General features: G+C 36.9%; 1 protein-coding gene across 1 annotated transcript in view; it reads right to left on the reverse strand.

The window, feature by feature from the left end:
- Positions 1 to 18628, reverse strand: part of cyp11c1 (cytochrome P450, family 11, subfamily C, polypeptide 1) — a 21512-nt gene continuing 2884 nt past the window's right edge. Inside the window, exons 4-14 of the mRNA XM_073846871.1 lie at positions 16976 to 17063; positions 14758 to 14966; positions 12693 to 12938; positions 9271 to 9426; positions 8783 to 8997; positions 6556 to 6759; positions 6313 to 6479; positions 4631 to 4797; positions 2825 to 2903; positions 1964 to 2176; positions 1 to 316 (exon numbers count right to left, since the gene is read on the reverse strand). Of these exons, the coding sequence (XP_073702972.1) occupies positions 200 to 316; positions 1964 to 2176; positions 2825 to 2903; positions 4631 to 4797; positions 6313 to 6479; positions 6556 to 6759; positions 8783 to 8997; positions 9271 to 9426; positions 12693 to 12938; positions 14758 to 14966; positions 16976 to 17063 (1861 nt within the window). The 3' untranslated portion in view covers positions 1 to 199. The remainder of the gene's footprint in view (positions 317 to 1963; positions 2177 to 2824; positions 2904 to 4630; positions 4798 to 6312; positions 6480 to 6555; positions 6760 to 8782; positions 8998 to 9270; positions 9427 to 12692; positions 12939 to 14757; positions 14967 to 16975; positions 17064 to 18628) is intronic.

The following is an 18628-nucleotide window of genomic DNA, read 5'->3' on the forward strand; positions in this document are numbered from 1 at the left end:
TGGAACCCAGGATTCTTTGATGAATAGAAAGTTAAAAAGAACAGCATTTATTCGAAATAGAAATCTTTTCTAACAATATAAGTCTTTACTATCACTTTTGATCAATTGAACACATCCTTGCTGAACAAAATCGCTGATCACATCTAAATGGTTGATAATAAACACTAGAATATTCAATAAATACTACTAGCAGTGGATGTTATAGTGAGCGTGTGGTGAAGGTGATTCTGGGTGGAGATTCGGGCTGCAGGATCAGAGTGTATTTGGTGTTCAGGTCTTCTGTGGATGAAACCGTCAGCTTGAAGTTCCTCAGAATCTGCAGAAACACACACACAATAAAACATTTACTTTAAAAAACTATTTACAAATTTTATAAATCATTTCAAAGAAACACCAAGCACCACATTGACCGAATTACATTTTTGAAAGACATTATTTGTAAAACATTCCCCCAATCACATGTTTCATTTACTAATCAGGTGTACATTTAAGTTGGTTTGAGAAAGCCAACTTACTGAAATTAAGTTGTGAGACTAAAATTTCTGACTGCTGCTCCTCCTCGAGCTTTAACTCTACAAACTCCAAACTCAGGCCAGATCTTCAGACTGATCTGACTCCAGCTGCTGGATCTTTTCTAACTGATCAGACTTACGCTTTTGCTAAAAATGACGATTAAATCTGGGAAAAATCCCATAGACTTGCATCTATCCAAGCCTAGCAACTAGAACCATGTTAGTGACATGCTAATCAGGCTAGAAACATGTCAACAGCATGCTAACGACATGCTAATCATGCTATCTATCCATATATATGTGACCCAGGATCACAAAATCAGTCATAAGGGTAAATTTTTTAGAAATTGAGATTACATTACATTACATCTCTGAAAGGTGACTAACAAGTTTTCCATTGATGTACACTGCAAAAAATGCTTTTCTTACTTAGATTTTTTTGTCTCGTTTCCAGCTAAAATATCTAAAATTTCTTAAATCAAGGAGGATTTTCTGGACAAGTATAAAAAATTCTTGTTTTCAGAAAAAACAAGTCAAAATTAGGTGTGTTTTTGCTTAGAACAAGCTAAATAATCTACCAGTGGGGTAGGCAAAAAAATCTTATTCCAACCAGAAAACAAGATTATTTTTCTTACCCCATTGGCAGATTATTTTGCTTGTTTCAAGCAAAAATGCACTTAATTTAAACTCGTTTTTCATACTTTTTTTATAGTTGTCTAGAAAATCCTCCTTGATTTAAGAATGTTTAGATATTTTGGCTGGAAACGAGACAAAAAATCTAAGTAAGAAAAGCATTTTTTGCAGTGTATGGTTCGTGAGGATAGAACAATATTTGTTTGAGATACAACTATTAGAAAACCTGCAATCTGAGAGTGCCAAAAAATCTAAATACTGAGAAAATCATCTTTAAAGTTGTCCAAATGAAGTTCTTAGCAATGCATATTACTATTAAAAAATTAACTTTGATATATTTATGGTAACAAATTTACTAATTACTCTTCATGGATCATGATCTTTAATTAATATCCTAATGATTTTTGACATTTAAAAAAAAAAACGATTTTAACCCATACAATGTATTGTTGGCTATTGCTGCAAATATTGCTGTGCTGGCCAAGACTGGTTTTGTGCTCCAGGATCACATATATTTTAATCTATTAACTTGTTTACTTTTTTTTAAAATAAGCTTATTTTTTTTTTCAGTTAATGTTTCAAGTACATTTTATGGTTTTCGTTTTAGTTAACCCTGAATTTAGTCTCAGCGTCTCTCTAGGTTCTTAGTGCTTCTCAAACATGCTCTTTACCACAAATTACATTTACACATACTTCTGCACTTGGACTCTACCTAATGACAATAAAGTTGATTCTAGTCTAAACACATGTGGTTGTTTGACTCATCAACCCTCATCGATCAGTGGTTTGTGGTGAGGATGAGGGTTCGAGTCACTCACGTGCATCAACAGCAGCTGCATCTCGTTCTCTGCGATTCTCCGGCCGACGCACTGTCTGGAGCCGAAGCCGAACGCCAGCGAGCGAAAGCTTCCTCCCGAAGCCGTCTCAGACGTCACGCTCTCAGCGGCCCAACGGCTCGGGTCGAACCGCTCCGGACGATCAAACACCTCAGGACTGCGACCCAGAGGATACAGACACACCTGCACCAGCGTCTGAAAACAACAGCACAACACATTCAGCCACTTCACACACGCTCCTGACGCCTTTCTCACACAGTCACACGAGTGTCTTTAGTTTTTCAGAACATCTGACCAATTCAAGATTTAGATTTTTTAATGTTTAACTAGTCAACATAAAACTTTAACTACAAGATGATTGAAATATCATTCTCTTTATGAACTCTATATGTGACCCAGGACCACAAAACCAGTCATAAGGTTAAATTTTACAAAACTGAGATGTATGCATCACATGAAAGCTCAATAAATAAGCTTTCTATTGATGTATGGTTTGTTAGGACAGGACAATATTTGGCTGAGATACAACTATTTGAAAATCTGGAATCTGAGGATGCTGAGAATACTGAGAAAATCACCTTTAAAGTTGTCCAAATTAAGTTCTTAACAATGCATATTACTAATCAAAAAATACATTTTGATATATTTATAGTAGAAATCTTACAAAAAATCTTCATGGAACATGATCTTTACTTAATTTCCTAATGATTTTTGGCATAAAAGAAAAATCGATAATTCTGACCCATACAATGTATTTTTGGCTATTGCTACAAATATAGCGACTTAAGACTGGTTTTGTGCTCCAGGGTCACATATTTGTACACACATATTTATTACACTCACCCCGGCCGGAACGTGGTAGTTCTGCAGGACGATGTCTCTGACCGGATAGCGCTGGACGGTGATTCCGACAGGATACAGTCTGAAACACACAAACACTGCATCTACCATCAGCTGCAAACACAGACAGACATACAGACAACTGAATGGGACTTTCAGGAATTTCTCAACATTCACCATATTTAAAGGTGCCATAGAATGCATTTGTACAATATTTTAAATTGTTCTCTGATATCTACATAGAAGGTACACTACCGTTCAAAAGTTTGGGGTCAGTAAATATTTATTGTTTCTTTTTTTTCTTTTTTTCAAGAAATTAATACTTTTATTTACCAAGGATGTATTAAGTTAATAAGTTCATAATAAATAATTTACATTGTTATAAAATATTTATATTTTGAATAAACACTGTACTTTTTAAACTTGTTATTCATTAAAGAATAAATAAATAAATAAATAAATAAAAAATAAATCAGCATATTAGAATAATTTCTGTAAAAACATTTGGCATTATTACAGTTTTTTCTGTATTTTTAATCAAATAAATGCAGCCTTGATGAGCAGAAGAGACTTCTTTAAAGACTATTACAAGTCTTACTGACCCCAAACTTTTGAACGGTAGTGTATATGGCATAGGAAAGGGCAAAAAATCTCCAGAACTGGTTTTACAAGTCCATTTACAACCCTAGGATTTGTCTCTAGAATGAAATGCTCTGTTATTGCCTTATTTGGAAGGTTTGTGAATATTAATGAGGGGCTCTGCTCTGATTGGCTGTTTCACAGAGCTGCTCATCTCAGTAGCTCACACATGGAGGAAATATATATTTAATTACGGAGCTCTAGCCGTGGTTTATTGAAACTGACGTTTTGAATCGGCGACATTTTCCTCTCACTATTGTGATCGCATGTGTAACGTTATACTGCAGCGACACACATATTTACCACACAAGTTCAGATGCTTGTTATTGATGCTCAGGATCTGTAAATCACTGGCCATCATCAGCCAGTCATCTCTGTTTTTGTGGGAAGAGAAATCTTATGTACTGCAATGTAACAGGCTACCGCCTTATTTTCCTGATGTTCTGACATTAATGATGATTGGGCAATGCAAATGTTGGGGGCGTAACTATTAACGATCGGGACTATTGTGTAACAGTCTGTTATGTTGGAATTGACCTATTTTTCGGTGGTCTGAAGACTGGAGTAATGATGCTGAAAATTACAGATATAAATTAAATGATAATGTATATTAATATAGAAAAGCATTGTTTTTAATTATAATAATATTTCACATCATTACATTTGTTTCTGTATTTTTGATGAAATGACCACAGCCTTGAAGAGCATTAGAAACCTTTGAGCGGTAGTGTATATTACAGTTTTTATTCAGATTTTACATTTTAAAAGTATTTTGTTTATATTTCCATTAAATTTCAGTTAAAAATAGAAATACATCAAAATTATTAAAACTTTTACTAAAAGTAACATTTTTTTTTTATAAAAATTCAAAATATGAACAAAAACTATAATAATATGTCAATGATATGAAAATAACTAACTCGACTGACGTTTTTATTTTTACAGGTGAAAGTTGAAAAGTATTACATAATTGATATGAACACGTATATTCCTGTTTATCACTGTGAAGCAGCTTTGAATAAATCTCTATTGCATAAAGTTCAAATTGCTTTGAAGTGCAGGAAAGTTAATATAAATGATTGTATGTTTATGACTCATCTCTGATGTGTTTATGATGCTCTCTTGTCCTTTGTCCCAGTGTTTCTCAATGTTTGGGCGTCTCTCTCTCACCTCAGTGTCTCCTTGACGGTTCCCTTCAGCAGCGGCGCCCCCTGCAGGGCCTTCTGGGGGTTTCCTGAGGCCTGTTCCCACGATGACAGCACCTGCGCTCGCACCCGCTCCTGCACCGCAGGGTTCCGGCCCAACTCGAAGAGAGCGAACTGCAGCGGGACGGCCGTCTGACGGACACAGAGACCCTCGTTCAGCTCACAGTCTGGACACTCATTCATTTACATTCAGCCACACCAACATTTCATTCCTTAGGAATAACCACCGATCAATCACAACATCAAAACATCAATGCAGTTCGTTTTCATGTTGATTTGAACCATTTCTTTTAACTAATGAGTAATACAGCTGTGCTTGTAAGTTTACATATCATCCCCTGCACAATCTGAAAAATGTTAATCTTTTTTTTTTATTAGAGGGATCATAAAAATAGCAATTCAGGCTTTTTTTGCAATTCTTACTTTTTACACAATTGCGAGAAATAAAGTCTGAATTGTGAGGTAAAAAGTCAGAATTACCTTTTTCAAAAGGTAACTGCATGGTGAAAAGCGTCCACATATTAAAATTTTGAATCAGTTTTTATTTTTTTATTTTTAAATTTATATTTTAATTTGAGTTTAAGATAATTTAATAATTTAATTAATAATTAAGTTTAAAAATTTTAGTAATTTTTATTTCCATTTTAGTCTTTGCTATTTTAGTACATTAAGTTAAACTAAAGAAAAATTCCCATTTTTTTAATTTAAATTAATTAAATTTTTAATTATTACTATTTTTTTAGTTTTTATTTGTCATACTTTTTATTTATTATTTCATTTTAAGTTTACTTCAGTTAATGTTCATTTTAACTTTTTTTTTTAAAAATTATTTAGTTTTAGTTTTTAATAGTAACGCTGCTGAACAGTGTTGGGTGTACCTAGTTACTAAGTAATTAGTTACTGTTTTTTTTTTTTTCCTTGAAAAGGTAAGTAAGGGATTACTCTTATTTATTCTGTAATTTAATTACAGTTACTTCTTATGTAATTGAACAATACTGTGTATAGACTGTAGTAGAACATTTATATACAATACAATAGTAGATTTAACATCGAAATGTAAAGTCTAACCTGGAATTGCATGATTTTTATGTACCCATCTCACCTTAAATACTTAAGTGTTAATAAGAATATTGGTACCACTTTAGTATCCAATTCTTACTATTACCTAGTTGGTTATTAGCATGAATATTACTGGCCTATTGTCTGTTTAATTACTTAATAAAGACCATATTCTAAATCCTTAATCCTACCCGATTCTTATCCTTAGCAACTACTTTAGGTATTAACAAGAAGTAATTAGGAGTATATTGAGGCAAAAAGTCATAGTGAATAGTTAGTAAACAGTGAGAATTGGATCCTAATCTAAAATGTGACTTGAATAATTAGTGTAGTTATCTGTTATTTGTTTGAAAGAATTAAAAGAACCATTTCAGGTATCCTTATATCATTAACTTGTCAAGGTTGATGTAGGATTTACAAAATAATTAGTAATACGTAATTGGAGAGAGTAATTTGTAGAGTAATCTAATTAGACTGTTGAGGATGTAATTAGTAACTAGTAATTTAATACTTTTTAGAGTAACTTCCTGAACGCTGCTGAAGTGTTTAGTTAAGTTGTGAGTGCTGGTTAGTAATGTGTGTTTGTACCGTATCGACTCCGCCGGCCATCAGTTCGGTGATGTTGGCTTTGATCAGCTCTAATGATAACTGTCCCTTCTCCATCAGCTGAGCCAGCACACCCATGAACCGCCCATCAGAGGCTCCGCCCCCCTTCGCTTGCAGACGCTGGTACCCACGCTGAATACGCGTCTCCGCTACAAACACACACACAAACTCAGAAACACAGCAGAAGTCATGCTGCAGAAGGGCACGTATGTGTGTGTGACGTACCGTGGCTGAAGATGTGGTCCCATGCAGTGGCGTGTTGTGTCCAGAGGGGGGCGCGCAGGCGCAGCAGCAGTCGCGGAGGCAGGTACAGCAGCGGGGGCGTCGTGGCTAACATGCGCTCGACGGCCCAGATGAAGCGCTCCGATTCTTCAGACGGAGACGACGAGAACAGACCGATCCTCTCGCCGTACAGAACGTGGCAGCTCGCTGGAGACATATTATTATCTCTGGTGACAAATCAGGATTTAAACTCCGCTCCTCAAGGTCAAGCTGAGATCCGTCTACAATTTTGAGTGATCTCAACATCCAATCAGAAACCAGTGCGTAGAACCAAGACCCTCCCTTCACTTTGTCTTTTACAATAATGTTTTATTTGGCTGAGGGGTGGAGTTTGGAGAAAGGGTGGGGTTTAAAGGGTGGGGTTTGGAGAAAGAGTGGGGTTTAAAGAGAGGGTGGGGTTTGAAAAGAGGGTGTGGTTTGGAAAAAGGGTGGGTTTAAAGAGAGGGTGGAGTTTAAAGGGTAGGGTTTATAGAAAGGGTGGGGTTTAACGAGAGGGTGTAGTTTGGAGAAAGGGTGGGATTTAAAGAAAGGGTGTGGTTTGGGGTTTAAAGAGAGGGTGGGGCTTGGAGAAAGGGTGGGGTTTAAAGAGAGGGTGTGGTTTAAAGGGTGGGGTTTGGAGAAAGGGTGGGGTTTAAAGAGAGGGTGTGGTTTAAAGGGTGGGGTTTGGAGAAAGGGTGTGGTTTAAAGGGTGTGGTTTGCAGAAAGGGTGGGGTTTAAAGAGAGGGTGTGGTTTGGAGAAAGGGTGGGGTTTAAAGAGAGGGTGTGGTTTAAAGGGTGGGGTTTGGAGAAAGGGTGGGGTTTAAAGGGTGGGGTTTGGAGAAAGGGTGGGGTTTAAAGAGAGGGTGTGGTTTAAAGGGTGGGGTTTGGAGAAAGGGTGGGGTTTAAAGAGAGGGTGTGGTTTGGAGAAAGGGTGGGGTTTAAAGAGAGGGTGTGGTTTAAAGGGTGGGGTTTGGAGAAAGGTGTGGTTTAAAGGGTGGGGTTTGGAGAAAGGGTGGGGTTTAAAGAGAGGGTGTGGTTTATAGAAAGTGTGGTGTTTAAAGGGTGGGGTTTGGAGAAAGGGTGGGGTTTAAAGAGAGGGTGTAGTTTGGAGAAAGGGTGGGGTTTAAAGAGAGGGTGTAGTTTGGAGAAAGGGTGGGGTTTAAAGAGAGGGTGTGGTTTGGTGAAAGGTGGGGTTTAAAGGGTGGGTTTTGGAGAAAGGGTGGGGTTTAAAGAGAGGGTGTAGTTTGGAGAAAGGGTGGGGTTTAAAGAGAGGGTGTAGTTTGGAGAAAGTGTGGGGTTTGGGTTTAAAGAGAGGGTGGGGCTTGGAGAAAGGGTGGGGTTTAAAGGCTGGGGTTTGGAGAAAGGGTGTGGTTTAAAGAGAGGGTGTGGTTTGGAGAAAGGGTGGGGTTTAAAGAGAGGGTGTGGTTTGGTGAAAGGTGGGGTTTAAAGGGTGGGTTTTGGAGAAAGGGTGGGGTTTAAAGAGAGGGTGTAGTTTGGAGAAAGGGTGGGGTTTAAAGAGAGGGTGTAGTTTGAAGGCTGGGGTTTAAAGAGAGGGTGTAGTTTGAAGAAAGGGTGTGGTTTGGGTTTAAAGAGAGGGTGGGGCTTGGAGAAAGGGTGGGGTTTAAAGAGAGGGTGTGGTTTAAAGGCTGGGGTTTGGAGAAAGGGTGTGGTTTAAAGAGAGGGTGTGGTTTGGAGAAAGGGTGGGGTTTAAAGAGAGGGTGTGGTTTGGTGAAAGGTGGGGTTTAAAGGGTGGGTTTTGGAGAAAGGGTGGGGTTTAAAGAGAGGGTGTAGTTTGGAGAAAGTGTGGGGTTTAAAGAGAGGGTGTAGTTTGAAGGCTGGGGTTTAAAGAGAGGGTGTAGTTTGAAGAAAGGGTGTGGTTTGGGTTTAAAGAGAGGGTGGGGCTTGGAGAAAGGGTGGGGTTTAAAGAGAGGGTGTGGTTTAAAGGCTGGGGTTTGGAGAAAGGGTGTGGTTTAAAGAGAGGGTGTGGTTTGGAGAAAGGGTGGGGTTTAAAGAGAGAGTGGGGTTTGAAGAGAGGGTGTGGTTTGGAGAAAGGCTGGGGTTTAAAGAGAGGGTGGGGTTTGGAGAAAGGGTGGGGTTTAAAGAGAGGGTGGAGTGATTGGCATGTGATTGAATACAGCACCAGAGCATGATAACAGATTATACAAAATTATTCTCAACACACAACACTGACCTTCCAGGGCAAAGCGGAAGAGGTCAGGACTGGGGTCAAGGGTCATACTGCGCTGACCTGTCTCCCCCACTCCCTCCGTCTCCACCCGGTGTTGCAGCGAGCGGCAGAAATCTTGCGCCACTTCGTCCATTAGCGGAAGGAAGCGGCGTACTGCCGAAGTCATCATCACCTCCCTGTTCAACAGCAGTCTGTCAGCGCGCCACTCCGTCCCGTTCCTGCAGACACACAAACACACCTCTGAACATCACTACATCAGTGTCATTTACAATACAGACGATGCACAAACACACTTTACAATCAAACATCTAACTGACAGAAATAGAATGTGCTGGGTTTGAATGTTGAAGATGCTGAGACTATTGATGACATAGATTCTGTATATGAGAAGAGATGCAGTGGTGATTTTGGGGTCAGTGTATTAACACTAACACACATGTCACACACACACACACACACACACACACACACACACACACACACACACTGACTTGAGGAAGACACCCTTGCTGTGTCTGCGTGTCTCTCTGTGTGTGGCCCAGGGCTGCAGCGTCATGCGGCGCGGATGGAGACCCTCAGATCGGAACAACTCCCCGATGTCCATCGGCAGCAAGATGTTCACGCTGCTCTGAGAACCCAGATGCTCCCTGAAACACACAACAGTTCAGCGGCATCAAAAACTTACCTATTACAGACATATGTAATATAAGTAATATGTCATAATATACATACAGGCATTTATAAATATAAAAAAGAAAAATAGAATAAATGTAAAATATAAATAAATAAATAAATAAAAATATACTAAAACTAAAAGCCAAAAATAAAGTGAAGCACATGCCAAGTATGCAATGATGTCAACTTAAGAACAAAAAGAAAAGAGAAATAAAGCACATATCCCCGAAGTGAATCAAATGATTTGTGAACACCAAAAGAACTCCCAAAGTGAATCAATTGACTCACGAACACGCATCGAAGTCTAGAAGTGAATCAAATGATTCGCGAACACGCATCAAAATCTAGAAGTGAATCAAATGATTTGCGAACACCAAAAGAAGTCCCAAAGTGAATCAATTGACTCATGAACACGCATCGAAGTCTAGAAGTGAATCAAATGATTCGCGAACACGCATCGAAATCTAGAAGTGAATCAAATGATTCGGGAACATGCATCAAAGTCTAGAAGTGAATCAAATGATTTGCGAACACCAAAAGAAGTCCCAAAGTGAATCAATTGACTCATGAACACGCATCGAAGTCTAGAAGTGAATCAAATGATTCGCGAACACGCATCGAAATCTAGAAGTGAATCAAATGATTTGCGAACACGCATTAAAGTCTAGAAGTGAATCAAATAATTCGCGAACACGCATCAAAGTCTAGAAGTGAATCAAATGATTCACGAACATGCATCAAAGTCTAGAAATGAATCAAATCATTTGCGAACACGCATCAAAGTCTAGAAGTGAATCAAATGATTCGCGAACATGCATCAAAGTCTAGAAGTGAATCAAATGATTTGCGAACACCAAAAGAAGTCCCAAAGTGAATCAATTGACTCACGAACACGCATCGAAGTCTAGAAGTGAATCAAATGATTTGCGAACACGCATCAAAGTCTAGAATTGAATCAAATGATTCGCGAACAACACGCATCAAAGTCTAGAAGTGAATCAAATGATTCGCGAACACGCATCAAAGTCTAGAAGTGAATCAAATCATTTGCAAACATGCATCGAAGTCTAGAAGTGAATCAAATGATTTGCGAACACCAAAAGAAGTCCCAAAGTGAATCAATTGACTCACGAACACGCATCGAAGTCTAGAAGTGAATCAAATGATTTGCGAACACGCATCAAAGTCTAGAAGTGAATCAAATGATTCGCGAACAACAAAAGAAGTCCCAAAGTGAATCAATTGACTCACGAACACGCATCGAAGTCTAGAAGTGAATCAAATGATTTGCGAACATGCATCAAAGTCTAGAATTGAATCAAATGATTCGCGAACAACACGCATCAAAGTCTAGAAGTGAATCAAATGATTTGCGAACACGCATCAAAGTCTAGAAGTGAATCAAATGATTTGCGAACACGCATCAAAGTCTAGAAGTGAATCAAATGATTCGCGAACAACAAAAGAAGTCCCAAAGTGAATCAATTGACTCACGAACACGCATCGAAGTCTAGAAGTGAATCAAATGATTTGCGAACATGCATCAAAGTCTAGAATTGAATCAAATGATTCGCGAACAACACGCATCAAAGTCTAGAAGTGAATCAAATGATTCACGAACACGCATCAAAGTCTAGAAGTGAATCAAATGATTTGCGAACATGCATCAAAGTCTAGAATTGAATCAAATGATTCGCGAACAACACGCATCAAAGTCTAGAAGTGAATCAAATGATTTGCGAACATGCATCAAAGTCTAGAATTGAATCAAATGATTCGCGAACAACACGCATCAAAGTCTAGAAGTGAATCAAATGATTTGCGAACACGCATCAAAGTCTAGAAGTGAATCAAATGATTTGCGAACACGCATCAAAGTCTAGAAGTGAATCAAATGATTCGCGAACAACAAAAGAAGTCCCAAAGTGAATCAATTGACTCACGAACACGCATCGAAGTCTAGAAGTGAATCAAATGATTTGCGAACATGCATCAAAGTCTAGAATTGAATCAAATGATTCGCGAACAACACGCATCAAAGTCTAGAAGTGAATCAAATGATTCACGAACACGCATCAAAGTCTAGAAGTGAATCAAATGATTCGCGAACACCAAAAGAATTCCCAAAGTGAATAAATTGACTCACGAACACGCATCGAAGTCTAGAAGTGAATCAAATGATTCACAAACCCGCTCCAAAGTCCCAAAGTGAATCAAATGATTCGCAAACTCGCTCCAAACATGAAACGAAGTCCCCAAGTGAATCAAATGATTCGCGAACATGCATCTAAGTCACAAAGTCCCCTGTTTCAAATCATTATAAGCAATGTCAAAATTCGAAAATAAATTAATCTTCTGATCTGGTTTTTGCTAGTGAATGATGAAAGTCACGAGTTTGAATCAATCGGAGCGGTTCAAACGTAAATGACTCAATTAATTGATTTGATTCATCTGTTCCTCTTTTCGCATCTTCAGTCATGTTTACAGGACACTGTCAGTACTACTGCTGGCTTAGATCGCTAGCTTTATGACATTTACTGAACGTATGATGTTTACAAATAAATAAATCCATATTTCCATAAGATATCTAGGAACATGTTGAGGTGAGGAAACTGGTTTATTGCGAGTGAAACACTCTATTAATATGACGAGCTGCAGCTCAAAATACATGTTAGATGGACACATTGTGCATTATAATGGAGTTTGTAGCGAAACCTTTATTTATTATATAATATTTAATGTTCTATGAAATCTGATGAATAAAAGTAAAAATGTGTGATGTTTCCAAAGTCAATGAGTAATGTTGTTAAATAATTGTGATTATTATTATTTTATTTTTTTCCATAATCAAGCAGCGCTACTGTAAAATAAAGAAAATGTCTTCAATTATCATTCAGTATTCCTGGCAAATCTTCTATGATCAAATGCTCATTGTTTCTAGTCCAAATATCCAATCATTTTTAAATCAAAGTGATTTCATAAAGAATCAATTAAAATGTTAAAAGTTTATGACAAGAACAAACATCTGCCGGTGGTCTCAGAAAAATACAATGACTTCAAAGGCAAAACCAGTTCATTTCCCTGACCCCATTGGCAGATATTTCAATGTGACAACTCAAAGTTAAGTGATAATGTTGTGAGACTCTGTACAGATGATGATGATGATGATCTCAGATGATTGAGAACATGAAGTTCATAAATGAGTGACTGTCAAAGCTGTTTCCTGTGCTGTCTGTACCTGTAGATGGGTCCGAGTTGTCTGAAGGTGTTCTCCATGTGCTTGTGCAGGAGGCTGAATCTTCCTTCCTTCCAGAAGCGCAGCAGGTTGATCCAGCCGTTGCTGCCGGTGTGAGGAATCTCCTGGAAGTCTCGCACTCCTCCTCCGGTTCTCCTCGGCAGCGTTCGCTCCATCGCCGCATCTTCAGGACCGCACGCGCGGACACACAGACACCGGACGGCCGTGGAGAACACCGGCGAACGCACGCTTGAGGAGAGCATTCTGCTGCTCTCTGACTGCATCTGATCACTCTGAACCCCTTTAACACACAGCAGGCTTCCTGTCTCTTCCTGTCAGTCTCTCTGTCTGTCCTCCAGCCCTTGCTCTCTCACTGGAGCAATGAGTTACTGTCACATCAGTGCAGAGTTCAAGAGAAAAACAACACATCACCTACATAAACACTCACTCACACACACAGACAGAGGACAGCTGTCATTTGATTTTAATGTATCACTCACTACAGTCTGAAATCACACACATGATACAGTACATTAAGTGTGTTTGCATAGTAAAACTTAGGGGGAAAAACTACCTTCAAAAGGTAAAACTGGCTAATAAATTAATGTTTTGTCAAATTCACAATCCATGCAAGCCTATATGATCTCATTTAGAAAACTAGATCAAGAACAATTATAAATGGACCACAAAACAAATCAAATGAATAATAAAATAAAATAAAAACGTAAGAGAAATATGAGTTTTTTGATGTTTGTGTGAAATATATGAAGGTCATTCCTGGGATTCTGTAATATTTCAGACCCCAAAGTTTCTAAAGAAACTGTTTCAAGCTTGTCACAATACTTTGGTACGCCCACTATAATGAATAAAACAGCATTTTAGCATAAAATAATGTCTCACAGCCATCTCAGACTAAGCATTTTGTCATGTCCCTGAGGCACTTCTCTGAGTTTGTACTTAGAAAGTTAACAAAATGCATAGTGTCTTTGATTTTTGCCAATAATGCACGCATTTATTAACTGATGAAGTTAGTGACACTATATTTTCTCAAGGATCAGACTCTACACTACACAAACATTGTGACTGCATTTCTTTTTCAATAATGGACAAAAAAAACATTTTTGTTTTGTTGCAGCATTATATTAAACTGCTTTAAATTACTTTTTTTCCCACATCAATCTACATCTCATTCACCATAATGACAGCACAAAACAGGTTTGTAACAACTTTGCAAATTTATTAGAAATAAAAAACTGAAAAGATCCGTTGCATAAGTATTCACACCCTTTTCTGGGACACTGGAAATGTATCTCAGGAGCATTCATATTGCTTCTAGATGTTCCTACACTTGGAGTGGAGTTAAACTGTGGCAAATTCATTTGAATGAGTCTGATTTAGAAAGACACACACCTCTCAGAAAAGGTCTAACAGCTGAAAATGCATATCAGAGTAAAAACCAAGATAACTGCCTGTAGAGCTCAGTGACAGACTTGCGTTAAGGCGATGATCTAGAGAAGAGTTCAGAAACAAATCTGCTGCATTGAAGGTTGACAGAAGCATTCTCCATAATGGAAGACGATTGGAACAACTAGGACTCTAGAAAATGTCCAAGCTGACAGAGATGGAGAGGTGAAAAGGTGAGGCAAAGAATGGCAGATAATTGCCAAATGCAGATGTGCAAAGATGCTCACATCAGACCCAAAAACACTTGAGGCTGTAAAGGTGCTTCAACTATGGACTGAGTTAAGGGTATGAATACTTATGCAATCTACTTATTTAACTGTTTTTTGCTTTGTCATTATTATGGTGTATGGAGTGTAAACTGATGTGGGGAAAAACTCACAGTTTAAAACAGTTTAACATAATGCAGCAACAAAACGTGAAATGTATATTCCAAGCTGAAATGTTACCGAATCGGAAGAATGACCCATGAGGTAATACAAACTGTTGTGTTATTGTGCGACTGTGACATGTTTGTGCATTTGCAGAACAACACAAAGCATCTGTGAGGAGTCAAACATGCAGCTCTGGACTGCGTGTCAAACCGTCCGTGTGTTTTGAGTGTCACATGACCCTGCAGGGCTCTGTTTTGGCGCGTGATGTGGGTGTTTTGCTCTGTTTTCCCGTGAAGATCCCGGCGCTGAGGCTCTGGAAGGCGCTGAGCAGACTGAAGCTGTCGTCTTTAGCGGGGGCTTCGGGTCCAACCATCTTGGCTAGATCTCGGGGGAGACACACTTTCCCCCCCGCGGCACGAAGCTGCTCCGCGTCCTTGGCATTCTGGAATGGATTAACGAGAGCAGACTAATGAGCTGGAGGACAAACACAACTAATTCAAACTTGCAATTTTGACCTTTTTTCTCAGAATTGCATGATGCAAACTCATAATTCTGACTTTTTTTTCAGAATTGCATGATGCAAACTTATAATTCTGACTTTTTTTTCAGAATTGCATGATGCAAACTTATAATTCTGACTTTTTTTTCAGAATTGCATAATGCAAACTCATAATTCTGACTTTTTTTTCAGAATTGCATGATGCAAACTCATAATTCTGACTTTTTTTCAGAATTGCATGATGCAAACTCATAATTCTGACTTTTTTTTCAGAATTGCATGATGCAAATGATGCAAACTCATAATTCTGGCTTTTTTTCAGAATTGCATAATGCAAACTCATAATTCTGACTTTTTTTCAGAATTGCATGATGCAAACTTATAATTCTGACTTTTTTTTCAGAATTGCATGATGCAAACTTATAATTCTGACTTTTTTTTCAGAATTGCATAATGCAAACTCATAATTCTGACTTTTTTTTCAGAATTGCATGATGCAAACTCATAATTCTGACTTTTTTTTTCAGAATTGCATGATGCAAACTCATAATTCTGACTTTTTTTTCAGAATTGCATGATGCAAACTCATAATTCTGACTTTTTTCAGAATTGCATGATGCAAACTCATAATTCTGACTTTTTTTCAGAATTGCATGATGCAAATGATGCAAACTCATAATTCTGACTTTTTTCAGAATTGCATGATGCAAACTCATAATTCTGACTTTTTTTCAGAATTGCATGATGCAAATGATGCAAACTCATAATTCTGACTTTTTTCAGAATTGCATGATGCAAACTCATAATTCTGACTTTTTTCAGAATTGCATGATGCAAACTCATAATTCTGACTTTTTTCAGAATTGCATGATGCAAACTCATAATTCTGACTTTTTTCAGAGTTGCATGATGCAAACTCATAATTCTGACTTTTTTTCAGAATTGCATGATGCAAACTTATAATTCTGACTTTTTTTCAGAATTGCATGATGCAAACTCATAATTCTGACTTTTTTTCAAGATTTAATGATGCAAACTCATAATTCTGACTTTTTTTTCAGAATTGCATGATGCAAACTCATAATTCTGACTTTTTTTCAGAATTGCATGATGCAAACTCATAATTCTGACTTTTTTTTCAGAATTGCATGATGCAAACTCATAATTCTGACTTTTTTTCAGAATTGCATGATGCAAACTCATAATTCTGACTTTTTTTCAGAATTGCATGATGCAAACTCAGAATTCTGACTTTTTTTCAGAATTGCATGATAAAAACTCATAATTATGACTTTTTTCTCAGAATTGTGAGATAAAAGTTGCATTTGGGAGTTATAAAGCCAGAAATTGCATGATATAAACTATTCTGCGAACATATCAGTGTTTTTTTCTTCTCAGAAATGGACTTTATAACTCGCAACTCTGAGTTTATATCTCACAATTCTGATTTTATTTCTCACTATTGTTATATCTCATGGTTCTGAGAAAAAAGTAAGCTCGCAATTGCGAGAATTGTCAGAATTGTGAGTTAAAAGTTGCAAATACCTTTTTTATTTTTTATTCAGTGGTGGAAACGGGTTTCCATAGAGTTCTATGAAGTTTTGTAAATTTCCTACCGTAAATATATTAAAACCTAATTTTTGTTTAGTAATATGCATTGTTAATAATTTTATTTGGACAACTTTTACGGCGATTTTTTCAATGTTTAGATTTTTTTTCCACCCCATACACAAACCATACATCGATGGAAAGCTTATTTAGCTTGCAGATGATGTGTAAATCTCAATTTCATAAAATTGACCCTTCTGACTGGTTTTGTGATCCAGGATCACAAATGATTTGTGAATGTTTTTAATGTCATGAATGATTTATTTCTTCATGATTCCGCACGAGTCTTACAGAAAAACCAGATCAATTTCACATGTGCAATAAACAGACTGGTGTGTGTTGACCTTGTTCAGCTGGTATTTCCTCCTAAAGTGCGCTCTCATCGCAGCTCTCTCTGCGTTCTTCTGAGCGTTCATCTCCTCACGTAACTTCCTGAAGATTGAGCGAGAGAAAACATTACTGTTAACATCACAGTAAACCAGTTACAGTCGCTTCTGCTGAAACATCACACTCTAGTTCACTCACTGTCAACCTTTAAGATGAAGAAATGTTTTAAAAGTAGTAAAGAAGCACTAAAAGATGTTCTGATGCTGGGTTTAAAGTTTAAATAACATAGAATAACATATTAATATCAGATTAAAAACCAACATGTCTACAAATGAAATTACAATTAAACCTAAATAGCAATATATATACACTGCCGCTCAAATGTTTGGAATCAGTAAGATGTTTAATGGTTTTAAAGATGTTTCTTATGCTCTTTAAGGCTGCATTTGTTTGATCAACAATACAGAAAAACTGAAATATTGTGAGATATTATTTCAGTTTAAAATAACTGATTTCTATGTGAATATATTTAAAAATATAATTTATTCCTGTGATGCTAAGCTAAAGTTTCATTAGACGTTACTCCAGTCTTCAGTGTCACATGATCCTTCAGAAATCATTCTAATATACTGATTTATTATCAGTGCTGGAAACAGTTGTGCTGCTTAATATTTTTTTGAAACCTGTGATACTTTATTCAGGATTCTTTGATCAATAAAAGGTTAAAAAGAGCAGCATTATTTTTTTGAAAGAAATGAATACTTTTTATTATGTTAAATGAATAAAAAATGATATCAAAGACTTATATTGTTAGAAAATAATTATATTTTGAATAAATGCTGTTCTTTTAAACTTGTTATTCATCAAGAATCCTGAAAAAAGTATCACAGGTTCAAAAAAAAAAATATTTGTCAGCACAACTGTTTCCAACATCGATAATTCTAGTAATAAATCAGTATATTAGAATGATTTCTGAAGGATCATGTGACACTGAAGACTGGAGAAACAACTGAGCATCACAGGATTAAATTATATTTTCAAGTATATTCCTAATAGAAAAAAACATTATTTTATATTGTAATAACATTTTGCAATACTATTGTTTTTTGTGTATTTTTAATCAAATAAATGCAGCCTTGATGAGCATAAAAGACTTCATTAAAAACATTACAAGTCTTGTAAATGCACAAAATGTACAGTAGCAACAAAAAGCATATAGATCACACTTAAAACTTGATTTCTTTTCTCTGAATGCTTCACAAACACAAACATTTCAACTAAATCTATTGCTTTGTCATATCAAAGCACAACGTTCTAATGTTCTAAATGTAACCTGAGCCTCTTTCTTCACATTAAATGTGACCCTGGACCACAAAACCAGTCATAAGGGTCCATTTTTTTTTTGAAAATGAGACTAAGTAAATAAGAACAGGTTTGTTAGGATAGGACAATATTTGGCTGAGACACAACTATTTGAAAATCTAAAATCTGACGGTACAAAAAAAAACTAATATAAAAAAAATCACCTTTAAAGTTGTCCAAATGAAGTTCTTAGCAATGCACATTACTAATCAAAACTAAGTTTTATATATTTACGGTAGGAAACGTACAAAATATCTTCATGAAACATGATCTTAATTTCCTAATGTTTTTTGGCATAAAAGAAAAAT

Source organism: Garra rufa, chromosome 9, assembly GCF_049309525.1.
Source record: "Garra rufa chromosome 9, GarRuf1.0, whole genome shotgun sequence".
In the NCBI taxonomy this organism is placed as follows: Eukaryota; Metazoa; Chordata; class Actinopteri; order Cypriniformes; family Cyprinidae; genus Garra; species Garra rufa.